At 36.0% G+C, this 13,245-nt stretch overlaps 2 protein-coding genes across 2 annotated transcripts; one reads left to right on the top strand and one right to left on the bottom strand.

Annotated features, from left to right (window-relative positions):
• Window positions 1-3,884: 3,884 nt before the first annotated feature.
• On the bottom strand, window positions 3,885-10,016 carry LOC135683911 (peroxisomal multifunctional enzyme type 2-like). Its single transcript, XM_065199305.2, has 6 exons — window positions 9,314-10,016; window positions 7,751-7,810; window positions 6,529-6,895; window positions 5,658-5,911; window positions 4,978-5,128; window positions 3,885-4,665 (listed from the first exon to the last, which is right to left on the bottom strand). The coding sequence occupies exons 1-6, from the start codon at window positions 9,566-9,568 to the stop codon at window positions 4,439-4,441; spliced, it is 1,314 nt and encodes a 437-aa protein (XP_065055377.2). The 5' UTR covers window positions 9,569-10,016; the 3' UTR covers window positions 3,885-4,438.
• Window positions 10,017-10,971: 955 nt separating this feature from the next.
• LOC148959925 (uncharacterized) lies at window positions 10,972-11,463 on the top strand. Its single transcript, XM_089109262.1, has one exon. The coding sequence runs from the start codon at window positions 10,972-10,974 to the stop codon at window positions 11,461-11,463; it is 492 nt and encodes a 163-aa protein (XP_088965388.1).
• Window positions 11,464-13,245: the final 1,782 nt, after the last annotated feature.

Raw genomic sequence — 13,245 nt, 5'->3', positions numbered from 1 at the left:
TACGATTCTATTCCCAGGTTCTAGTACAGAATTTAATGCTGAATCCAAAACAAAAAACAGCTCTTTTATAGCTTTTTTAGATTTTGAGATATTATCGATTTTCTCCGATGCGGTCAGAGAATGGGCCTATGCTGTCCTGACTTCCGCGGCGTAACAGCTGTGTGTAAGCCTAGCCTTATATATGTCTATGTATTATTAGATTGAATATGGCACAGCTGGTCTAAGAAATTTGTTGGAAATTATCATTGCACACTTGTTATGTGCACACTTCAGTTCCATGTGAGCCATCCCAAGCGAGAAACAATAGGAAGTACAAAGAAGCATTAAAGATTGTTAGTTTGCTTCATTTATATTAGTGAGAATTACACATAAAGATTTCTCAGACATGAAACATTTTTATGTTTGTGCTGGCAAGCCTGTTTTTACGCAGTCTGAGCTAAAATTGTTTTAATACATGTTTCCAGTAGATAAGAAATTTGTAACCGCCAATACAATGTGCCCAAAGCAGGGGCGATCCGGAGAGATATCAAATTGCTGTTACTGCAAATATATGTACCCCGTGAGTTCTTTACAAGTGAATGTTTAAAAGATTTTTAGGATCTATATCTCTTTTCTCAAAGTCCGTATATGGATATTATATGTACAGGTGGACCCAATAATCTGTGATTTAATACATGTGATTTAATATTGGGTCTACATGTAGGCTGATCTTTGTGAAAGGTGGCTACTCTTTAGGACCGATTAGACACCAGCGGTCTAGTGAAGCCCCTTGCTATTAAAGGTACACTTTGTAATATCAAGATTGCCACTGGAGCGTTTGTTTCTTCCCTTAAGTGAGATATTTGTTTCCCTGTGAGAAATTTCTCTGAAAGTTTGTAAAGCAGCATAATTAATAGTATGTGGACGACTATATATTAAGAATAGATATAAAAATGCAACAAACAAGTGTCACAGAAAAGAAAAAGTTCTAACCTAATATTAAAACTGTGATAAATTTCAATAAGGACAGAAGGCCTCATCTTCTATAACTAAAATTTCCAGAAATAAGATGTACTTTTTATCTGAACCACTTTAATTAAATCCAATTTTATCTGAGTCGGCTTTTTACTAACTTTAACATCAGGTTCGGATGTCCATAATTTTGACGTGAAGGCCCTGCTTTTAAGTTAATTTGCCTACATTTGCATAGATAAAAGGAAGAAAACTGTTGCAAGGGCCTGTCTTATGCATCTATACAAGCATACATGATACAATTTGGTTTGTGTCATACCAAGCTACTTCCTTCTCCTCAAGATGAGCAACTATCTGGTCTCTTGCTATGAAATCTGAGATTTTAATAGCAAAGCAGCGGGATTTGCGCTCCTAATTTTTCTTACGTTACACAAGAAATGGCCTTGAAAAATATTGCTATTAAAGTAATTGCAATAATAGCACTGTCTGCTGTCCCTGGCAGTGGCGGACACTTGGGGGGGGCGAGGGGGGGCGATCGCCCCCCCCAATACTTTAGAGAACAATGGTCTTTTGTTCTAAAACAATGGGAAATGTGACGTCATCTTATTAAAACAATAGGCTTGCCCCCCCAATATTTGACCAAGTGTCCGCCCCTGGTCCCTGGCCCAAATTTTAAGACAAAATCTCTGATCTAATCAAACGCATTTCTGGATCGTTTTGTGGCAATGCTTTGTCAGGTAATTATTCTAAATTGCTCAATTTGATGTTTCAAGGTACATATATATTCGCCTCAAATCCATTTACCGCCAGAATCCTCCGACGAACTGAAGTCATAAACTTCCCGTTCATCAGAAAGTTCAGTGCTACTTAGGTCAGAGTCTGCCTGATCTGTTTTTCCTTGTATTCGTTACTAGCACTGACTTCGTTGACACTACGGGCCTATTTCGGTACCTCTGTACATCTCTTGCATTTCTTTGGAGCAAGGAGATTTGCACTGCCACTTTCGTCATCTGTCCCAACGCTTTCTGAAAGTCGGCTCTTGTTTTTCCGTCTTGACTTAGGGAAGAAGGAGGCAGCAGGGGCACGTGAAGCAAAAAGATTTCAAGGAAGACTCCTCTGAAGATTATTTCCAGCCAAAACTTTTGAAAGAAAGTCTTGACGGATGGTTCTATGCAACGCAGCCAGCAGTAGGTTTGCCTGCGCGCTCTCAGAATGGCTATCTTCTACGCATTTGAATCAGGAAGGAGTTTAATGTTAATTTCATTTTAAACAATCTTTTGGTGGTACAAAGCTTGAAAATGGCTTTGAAAAAAGCAAACATTTAGTAAACTAAAGCTTTTCGTCTGACACTCTTCAGAGAAGACCGAAAACTCTACGCTAGGAAATATATATACCCAGTTGTGGATCGAAATAGGCCAATCAGTAACACGAGCACATGACTGTTGAAGTTGACCAATCAGTACCGCTTGCCTATTGAGAATGTTACCAATGGAGTCCTAAGGTGAAAACGAACTCCTTTTGTCTACACACTAGCGGTTTTTTTCGTGCTTATGTAGATAGATTCCAAAACGGCTAGGTGGAACGACGATCGGGCCTTACCAATAATCCGAAACATGTCGCCATCATAGTTTTTTGCACAATCTGGGTTTTCCAGTAACTGCTGCCCGATAGCAGAATCGCAAGTTTTAGCGGCACTGATTGGTCATCAGCATCTTGATCTGACTATACAAATCAGCATTCGTTGACATAATTTGGTTTATCTTTGCCTTGCCCATTACATCCGCATGAACAAAAACATGAAATGTGTCAAGATCAAATCTAAGAAAGAATCAAGGTATATTCCTTGCATACTGGATAGACAGGCACCTTATGAGTGATTGGCAAGTTATCTAGCCCTGTCAGGGGTATTAAACAAACGCTCTAAAGTAATAAACCATATAATAACTGTTTCCTCCTGCCTCCTGGCAATGCTGATGATATAAGCGTATGGCCTTTGTGCAAAGCTCGGTTTCGTACCGACAGCTTCAGGTCCGGTCTTCGGAAACAATTATTTTAGGTTTAATCAATAAAATTAAAAGAATAATAATGAAAAACTGTAGATGGCGAAATAGCAGCATCTATTTCGTTATAAGAAGGTGTCAAGCAAAACCATGCATGATGTCAAATTGCGATAATACTAAATTGTGCCTAGCAAAATTAGAGTCAGCTCGCTAGTCGACGGCCATTTTAAAAGTTATGACGTCATCATTGAAAATTGCTGACATCGTAAAAATACTGGAGTGTATATGTCATTAGAAAGCTTCCCTTTAGGCGAGCTCGAATCTGGGGTTTATATTGAAGTCAGACGTATACTTCCCTTCAAGGTTTCCTTATCGACCTCGCTATATACATTATTAGATAAATAATATCTAAGCACTTTCATAAATTTTCTCCAAGACTGCATTGCTTTCGAAATGGCGTCTTTATTTCCATACGTGGGATTTATTTCAGCCCCAATTTTTCATTTATGCGGTTCATTATCTTCAAGATTTGACTGAGCTATTGGAATAACGTACCCTACATGCTTCTTGACTCCGAGTATCATGATCGTTTTATTCCAATAAAGCAAAAACATCATATAATGTATTAAACATGATGAAACTTATAGCTGAATTGATATAATTTTTTTTCAACTTTTAAATTGAACAATTGAGAAAGAACTTTTATTCAGATGTGCCTGCAGACGTTATCTGCCCAGTATGGTTTGCCTGCGAGCACGGTTCGCGCGCTCGCAACTTAAGAAAGTGGCTTGCTTAAGATACTACGATGATAACAAGGACTCTCTATTATTTTTTCGGCATCCAACAGGTACAATGTCTGCCAAAAGTACTTGGAACACCCAGCAATTTACGCTACATTTGATATATTTCATTCTTATCATGAAAAAAAATTACTTCTTCCGCCCCCTTCCCCCTAAAACAATGTTGATGATTTAGAAGCGCAAAAGAAAGTGCTTCCTAAAATCCTAACCCGTTTGATAGTAAACCAACATTGTTCAGTAGAGGAGAGGGGGATGATGGATTTTGACCTTGGAACTTGATGTCAGTGTTCCAAGACTTTTGGCAGGCATTGTACATAGATTTTCAAATGTTGCAGGTTTTGAAGCACTTACATTAGTTATCTTCACCGTTGACCAAAATAAATAACAAAATAGTGTTTGCTGTGATAACATTTATTCATCAAAGACCCAATAAAAATTCTTCTCTATTTACAGATGGGATTTGAAATAGTTTTGTAATCCATCTAAATAAATTTACTTGTCAAAGCTTTTTCCCAAATAGATTTGAAGGCAGTTACATCGACATTGAAATTGCTGGTCTAGAAACATTTAAAGAATTGTCTTGTTTTCATAGCATTTTTTACTTTCAATTTGCATTTTATCACGTGGTCTGCTATCATAGCCTTTTTTCATGTACTTCTTAATCGAGTAAAAATTACAGGTAAAAATTCACAGTTTTGCTTGTTGGTTGATTATTTGGCCAAGTTTCTGTGTCAGCATCACATTCCCTTTAATTTTCATTTTCCCATTAAAGAATGCCTGTTGCGGATTCAACTGCCCTGATGCCATCGCAGAGAAGTCTTCATCAGACGTTGTTAGTTGGACATCAGATTTTCCATCAAAGGATCCTTCGTACACACATGGCTCAGCTGACTTGAAGTCCATGACCCATTGCCCTAGGAGGTCCATTGAAAAGGTGACAAATTGATTTGTTTTCTTTTGAAATACATAGCTATATCTTATTAAAATTATTGAAAGCAATTACAAATCATCATTATGATTACATTTATGTCAGTAGAGAGAAGATACATAAATTTACTTGATTTTTCAACAGAATGCAGAATGAAGTGCTATCCAATATCAACTAGATAGTACTTCGGGTTACTATCAAATAAGAAAAATATGTATACTGGAAACCCTTATTTTAGCAGCAAAGTAAAAAAGTCTTTCACCTGCTGTTATATAAGAGCATCAAAAGCATTTTATACCTGCTTCTTTGCCATCCTTGGTTATCTTCCAGACAAATATTCCATTTATTTTTTTTGCAACCTGAGGTAAGTCCTTCACCTTCTTGGCTATCTCCTCAAAAATTACTTTACTTGCAAGTTGACTCTGTGGTTCATTGCTTGGACTGTGACCCTGTTGAGTTCCAAATAAATATTAAAATATGGTGAACAAAAGCAATTAAACTGAAGTGAAGCTTTGAAGGTGAAGTGGAAAGGAAGAAGTCCAATTTAGAACATGAAAATGGCAACAAGGAATAGGCTCAAGAAATATAATATGAAGAATTTTGGGAAAATATTTTGTCAAAAGAGTAGATCAGCCAAAGTAAAATGCGCAATTGAGCAATTAGGAGAAAACCCTGGTGCTTAAAAGTGTGCAAAATTTAAATATGCTTGTAATTTGACCAATTTTAAAGATGTTTCAGCAGATCAATAACAGTTAAAAAACAATTAGTGGTACGTCTGGAAATTAATGCCCTTTTCCTGAAATCAGCTCTTTTGCCCTTTAGTTTTTCAAGCATCTCTGCATACAGCACTTTGCTACAAATCTTGAATTAAATGAAAGGGATATTTGCATTTTTGTGTAACAGACTATTGGGAGCCTAAATTTAAGTTGTAAAACAATTACTTAGATATGTAGATGCAAAGCTTCAAATTGACAATACCTCTTCCCCTTTAAGGTCAACAAAGCCTCCAGTTAAAGCTTCTTTTCCAGTTTCTTTAACTTTGACAACAAAATGAATTCTATTCTTGTCCTTCCACATTTCAGTTACCAGTGACTGCCCAGGAATTACTGGTCGGTTGAATCTGGCTTTCATACATTTGAACAGACTGGCATCGTTGTTGGCATATTCTTGTAGCACATGCCTAAGTGCAAAACCATATGAACAAAGACCATGAAGGATAGGTTGCTTGAAACCTGCAAATAAATACACAAACTTAAGAAGAAAAGTCCATTTTGTAGAATAATGGTCAGGCGGGAGTTTGAAATGCTGAAGTTTTGTCATCAGTTGGTTGGTGAAATTGGCAGTTGGTGGGAAAAATCACCTTGTGGCTGGTAAAACAGGAACAAATTTGTCTGTGTGTAAATGTTTTGATTATTCAAAGTATGCCCATACCCAAGTTTGTATGGAAAAGGTGTACTACTTAGAGCCAAAGCTACTATTCTCTTTCAAACAGTTATCCATTTTGCTCCTTTTGTTTTCAACAAATGGTGTCCCTTAATAATTCTACCTTTCCTAAAATTCTTAGGCCCTTCCTGCCTCAAAATTATTTTAGAATGATTGCCAATAATTAAATTTTGAATAATATGTTGATTTTGATATGTTTTAGGGCTGTTCAGCCTTTTAATGGGGGTTTTATGTCATGTTCTTGGAATATCCAGAAGCCATGGCCCTCAATAACTCTATCCTTCTTACAGTACTGTGCTACTGTACAGCTTACAAAAAACATATCAAATGAAGTTATGAATCTACAAGCTACAGGCACTGATTATTTTGAAGCAATTATATAACGGAAGTGTCGCAATATCCTTACCTGCAACATTGGCAAAGTTATTATCAATATGCAGTGGGTTCTTGTCATCATTCAGCCTGTAGAGTGCAGCTTGGTCATGGCTTGTCATCTCCTCCACAGTTTTATCTGGTGCCCGGGTTGGTGGTACTCCCAATGGTACAGCAACATCAGTTTTTCTTTTTCCACCAAAGCCACCAGCCCGATTGAAATAAACTGAAAACTGATTTCTGCATATGATCTTGCCATTCTCGTCTTTTGTTTCAGCATCAACTATCATTAGAGCCCCTTTTCCTTTGTCAAGTAAATCAACAATTTTTCCATTGGTTGTCATAGTTCCTGATGCTGGCAATGGTGAAAGGACTTCAACATATTGTTCACCATGAAGAATCTGCAAAAGAAGTAGTTGTTAAAAACTCCATACCATGTATTAAGACAAAATAATCTCAGGTGCACTGGCTTGGAGCGCTATGTCATCCAAAAGCATTGGCTACTTTGTCAGAGCTCGTAGATAAGCTTTCTTTGACCCTCTATCCAGATAAAAATACATTCCAACTGTACACCCCTTAGAATAACTTAAAGCCATTAAAAGACTTAAAATTAGGAAACACCAACTGGGTAAAATCAAGAGTCACTAAAACGCTTACAGCACTACAAAACATAACAGGACTCAAATGAACAATTTATAAATAATATCATAGAATACCATATACCGTAAAAGCTCCAATAAGCCTCAGGGGGACTTATTTATTTTTTCGTTCCTATTGGGGGGCTTAAAAGAAAGGGGGGCTTAAAAGGGAGGTTTATTGGAGAGGGAGCTTATTACTAATTCAATATTCAACACATTAGAACAATGCTACAATGCTCTGGGATTTCTTCGAATGAATCAACATCAGTATCCTCTTGACTTCTAAGGCACACAAGGAAATCTTCCATGGACCTCATTTAATGATCTTATCATCATCACACTTGTCAAAAGACTTACTCAATACATATGTTTTCTTTGTTTGACATAAGGGGCTAAGGTGGAGGGCTTAATAGAGAGGGGGCCTGCTTTTAATTTTTGGCTTGGTCATGCATTATGAATTTGTTGAGTGCAATAGCACCAAACAGCAGCTAAATTTTAGAATGAATTAATGACATTTTCTTCAGAAGTTTTCCAAACTTTCAAACTCAGGAAGAGTGTTCAGTGTGGTCCAAGCAAAAAAGTAATCAAAGCTGCAATTTTTATAAGAGTAATAGCTACCTGAGTTGGATTAATGAGCTCAGCTCCAGGAAAGTTTTGCAGTTTATCGAAAATTGCTTCCTAGAAAAAAATTAAAAACAATAATATATTAAAAAGAGACAATCTGATTACACATTCCATAATTTATAGCCGATTTTTTTATAGCAGATGGACCTAAGAATGCCTATTTAGAAATTGTCACTGACTTTCTTAAGAATAGCTTATATTCAAAACAGCAATCAGGTCAACTGGTCTCCAAGTAATAGTCTCTACATGTGCAGTTTTTCTGCAATGGCTGCACAAAATGATATCAAGGGCAAAAAACAGTGCTAGGCCTTGAAAAAAATTTATGTAAAAAGTTCAAACTTATTAAAATTCACAGGCTGGAGCAGACCCATCCACTAATCGTTTTCTTTTGTGAAGCCCCGTCTCCACTGGATCCAAATTGCACAATTGCGCCGTTTGCTTTCTTTCTGACGAGAGTTAATCAAATTAAATCAAAGTGAATCAAATTAAGAACACGCAAAATGGATTTCCGAATAAGAAACTTAAAACTTTACAGTTTGGAATAATAATACCTAGATTGATCAGAAAACATTAAAGTAGGAGTTTTTTTAAGAGAACTGCGAGTAGTTGATCCAATAAAAAATGAAGAGTTGTTCAATACTAAAATTTCTCAACGCTTCTTATAAAAGACGAGTGTATGCTAGGCTCCCCCTGTTGTTCGTAAATGTCCTTAATTCATTAACATAAATTGCTACGATAAAGCCGCTGAGAATCAAGAAAATATTGCAAAAGCTGCAGCAGAAGTATTTGATCAAAGAAGGGTGTTTCATCTTATGAATCGGGTATATGCACTTACGAATCATTTTAATTGTAAAGCACAAAAAGGCATTTGGCCCTCTGAAAATTGCTAATAGTTTCCTTCGATCAAAACGAAAAAGATAAAGGGCTCAATTTCTTGGTGCTTCTATATCGTGAAAAATATATTTTAGATAAAATCGATCTGCATCAAATAGCTTCAAAATGGGCAAATCCGAAAAAGACTTCTTACAGTAAGTTTAAATGCTTGTGTCATGTTAATCCAAATTTAGAGATTCAGGTTTTTATGCCTTAAGCTAATTACTTTGAATAAATTTTGGTGATTATAAAGAAACTAACAATACGGGGTAAGGGCTATTTCCAAATATCTATTTGGTAGGTACAGTAGATTCGCAGGTGGAATGAAAAATTTCTCAAATGAAGTTAGAATTTTTATCCTTCCACGCCCCTCCAAAATTAGCCACTTGTTTTCGTCCCTGGTTGTAGCTCTGAGACCAGTTGAAATACTGCTCTGCAATACTTTAAGAAAGCTGTTTCATCAAATTCTTGCTAATTCATCATTGTCAGTGTTAAAATTGATACCAATATAATCCATGTAGCATATTTCACAAAAGATCATCATGAGTAATTTATCTTAATGAATAACAGAAATTCTTGGATCTGTATCATTTAATGAAGTAATTTATGCACTGGGATAATATAGTTATGAATCATGCACAAAGGCAAAGTGATGAGAACATTTAGAGTCTAAAAACAACAAACCTGGGCAAAATTTATGCCATATGTTGGAAGAACGCTAAAATCTTTATGGCCCTCAAACAAGAACTTAAGTGAGTTTTCATTTATTTTTGTACCAACACCAAGCGCATACAGTATTGCATCTTTAGGTGTATAAGTAAACTTCCCTTCTGCAAAGGAGATACCAATGATCTTTGCTGGATCAAGGAGCTCTTTCTTGTTTCCTATAGTACTTTCACCAGGCAGTGACACATTTTTTAGGCTTTCCATAATATCCATGATAGATCCTTGTGAACTTGTTCGTGGATTCCCACCTTCCCAGTCACTGAGTTCCTCCCAATGATCTCTTACAATGTCTGCTGTCAATGGTGTTGTGTTATATTGTGTTTTAATTTCAATAGAACAATGTTGTACAATTGTGTTATAATAAGAGCAATAGCAGTATTCACGGTAAAGCGCACATCTTAAGAAAGTGTGCACGCTGTTGATTTGATTTAAAGTATTGACGTAGTAATTAAGTAGTAATTGAGGTAGTGATTTAATGTAGTAATTAAAGTATTGATTTAAAGTCACAAGTTGTTGTTTGAAATGCGAGTAGTATTAACGTTGCTTAAGTTTCGAAGAGCCTTAATTAGGTTATCTGTATAAGATGCTCTAAAATACTACTAAATTAGATGCTCCAAAATACTACTAAATTAGATGCTCTAAAATACCACAATCTTCGAAACTTAATTGCTGAATTCCACATGGATAGATTTTTTATTTCCAGAACGCTTTGATTCTGTTCCATTCAAGTATTTGCTAGGCATCTGTTAGCGACACGACGTCAAAAAGTTGGAGAGACTCTAGATGGTTACTTAAACGCGTTGAAACTATTAGCCAAAGACTGCCAGTTTAAAGCAGTAAAGCTTGGTTCCCACTAGGCGACTAAGTGCGTTCATCTCTGAGCGTTCAAGTTAAACGCCAAGTGGGAATGCTCCGGGCGTTTAACTTGGAGGAGATGAACGCACTTGAACGCTCAGAAAAGTTAAACGCCAAGATCAAAAAATTTTGATCTGAGCGTTTAAACATAAAAGAAGCCGAAGAATTTAAGGAATGTTTCATTCATCAACCAACAAGTAAGATGCAAATGTTAAGCCAAAATAAGGCAATTTCAACGGTAGCAACGCATGAAGTCGATTTTGTGGCTCTCCCCAGAAGCCAAGAACCTTGCCCTAATTGGTTTTGCGAACATGGTTTCAGATTTTTCGATTACCGGTTATACCAGATCTAGCTCTGGCTATATCTTGCCCTGGCAAGGCTAAATCTCTCTGGACTCATGCGTAAATACCGAAAAAAATGCTCTCGGTTACTTTAAAGTTCACCGAAAAGTGTATTAAAAAAGCCAAGTTCTTGTCGTTTTCTATAAATTTCACATACCCAGAACTTTCTTTTTGATTTTGTTTTCAAAACTTGAAGCCTTCTTAGACATGAAAAGTTCAACAAAATCGCCAATCTCTTTATAAAAGTTTCGAGGTTCATTTTGACTTGTCTTCATACAGCTAGTTGAGCGTTTAAGTTTTGCAAGTGGGAATGCCTCGGTAGTTTATCTTATATCTTTAATTCAATTAAAGGATTAGAGTTAAACGCACTTAGTCGCCTAGTGGGAACCAAGCTTAACAGCTCAAGTCTATAAACAGAAAATGACACGTGATGCATTTATTAATGGAATTCTTTCGCAGCACATTCGCCAACGACTTTTAGAAAGCAAAGAGCTAACACTTGATTCAGTCTTTACGCAAGCGCGCTCATTGGAACTTGCACAAAAATCATCTGACCAGTACAATACTACTTCGATGTTAAATGCTACAAGTATTGACGATAAACCATCAGATTTAAACGCCATTACTTCTAAACGCGCTTGTTACTTTTGTGGAGGTCCACGTCATAATCGTCAGTTTTGTCCAGCTAAGGATGCAGTCTGTCATAACTGTGAGAAACCAGGCCATTTCGCAAAAGTATGTCAGTCAAAGTACAAAAATTCATCTTCAAAAGTGACTTTGGCTTCTACCCATCCTGCATTAGCTTCAGTAATTGCGACATCGAAATCACCAGAAAGTCTTCAAAGAACAATAATTGATGCTTATGTTGATAATAAACATGTACAATGCCTTAATCGACACTGGAAGCTCTGATAGTTTTATTTGTAATAGGTTGGTACAAAACTTTGACTTGAACGCTATTCCTACTCAATCTTCCGTATGTATGGCTGAATCCTCAATAACAGTCAAGGTCCTTGGAAATGTCACTGTAGACTTACAAATAAATGATACAAATTATGTCAAAACAAAATTGTCTGTTATAGAAAACCTGTGCTCTGATATAATAACTGGACAGGACATTCTAAGTCAACATCGAGAACTAATTGTAACATTTAATGGGGATCTATCTAATATGACATTTCCAAAAGAACTCAAATTAGGAGACATATCATCGTTGCATAAAAAAGATGATAAATTCAGTGAGAAAAATTATAGACCAATTGCTACCTTACCGTCAGCATCAAAAATATATGAGAGAATCATGGAATCACAAATTACTCCCTTCGCTAATGGTTTTCTATCACCACTGCTATGTGGTTTCAGAAGGAATTATAGCGCCCAACATACATTACTGAGACTCATTGAAAATTGCAAAAAAGCTCTAGATACTAAACAAACAGCCAGTGCACTATTGATGGATCTGTCAAAAGCATTGAACTAATGACCTAATGAACTCAATGCTTATGGTTTTAGTAGAAGCGCCTTGAATTTCACATTATCGTACCTTAGCCAGAGGAAACAAAGAGTCAAAATAAACGGCTCTTTCAGTGAATGGAAAACCACGAGTGTAGGTGTGCCACAAGGATCAGTTTTGCGACCTCTCTTGTTCAATATATACATAAATGACATGTTCATGTTTATATCAAATAGCCAAATATGCAATTATGCTGATGACACAACGCTATATGTCATCCACCAAGACATTAAGCAGGCTATTAAAACACTAGAACAAGAAATTTTGAGAGAATGGTTTCAAAACAATTATATGAAAATGAAAGGGGACAAATGCCAAACCAAAAACCTTTTTGGAATAAGTATTGATAATAATTTATCGTTCAAAGGACACGTACAATCGATATGCAAAAAGGCCAGCCAAAAGCTACATGCTTTATCCCGAATCTCCAACTACATGGATGATAGAAAAGTAAAACAGACCATGCACATCTTCATTTTATAACAGTTTAGCTACTGCCCTTTAATTTGGATGTTTTGTGATCGACAGATGAACAACAGAATAAACAGAATTCATGAAAGTCTTTGCGTCTTGCCTATGATGACTATGAATCAAGCTTTCAAACTCTTCTTGAAAAAGACAACTCGACGTCTATCCATGATAAAAATCTGCAATTGCTTCTTACGGAAATATATAAAACTTTACATAATCTGAACTCAAGTTTCAGGAAAGAAATCTTTACTGAAAGAAATACGTGCTATAGTCTTAGAAACATATCCCGAATATCGCTATCAAAACCAAAATCAAATTGTTATGGTATAGAAAGTACAACCTTTATGGGATCCAAGCTCTGGCAAGAGCTTACAAATGACATTAAAACATCTTCTAGCCTCGCAATATTTAAGAAAAAGATTAAAACTTGGAAAGATACAAAATGCAACTGCAGACTATGCAAACCTTACATTGTGCAGATTGGATTCTTGAAATAGTCATCGAATAATTGTAATTTTTATCTAATGAGTCATCCTTTTAATTTTGAAAAATTTCCTATATCATATTATCCATTCATTGTAATTAATTTAAGATTTGTAAATGTAGTATAAATAGTAGGCTTTAATTAGCTGTTATATTAGCTAAAAAATTTTGCTTCGCCTACTGTAAATAATTTTATAATAATAATAATAAAACTCCCATCCCCTGTA

This window comes from Rhopilema esculentum, chromosome 7, assembly GCF_057945365.1.
Source record: "Rhopilema esculentum isolate cy_ngs chromosome 7, ASM5794536v1, whole genome shotgun sequence".
Taxonomy (NCBI): Eukaryota; Metazoa; Cnidaria; class Scyphozoa; order Rhizostomeae; family Rhizostomatidae; genus Rhopilema; species Rhopilema esculentum.
Note: the sequence above shows the minus strand (reverse complement) of the source record. Positions and strands in the feature narration are given on the sequence as shown.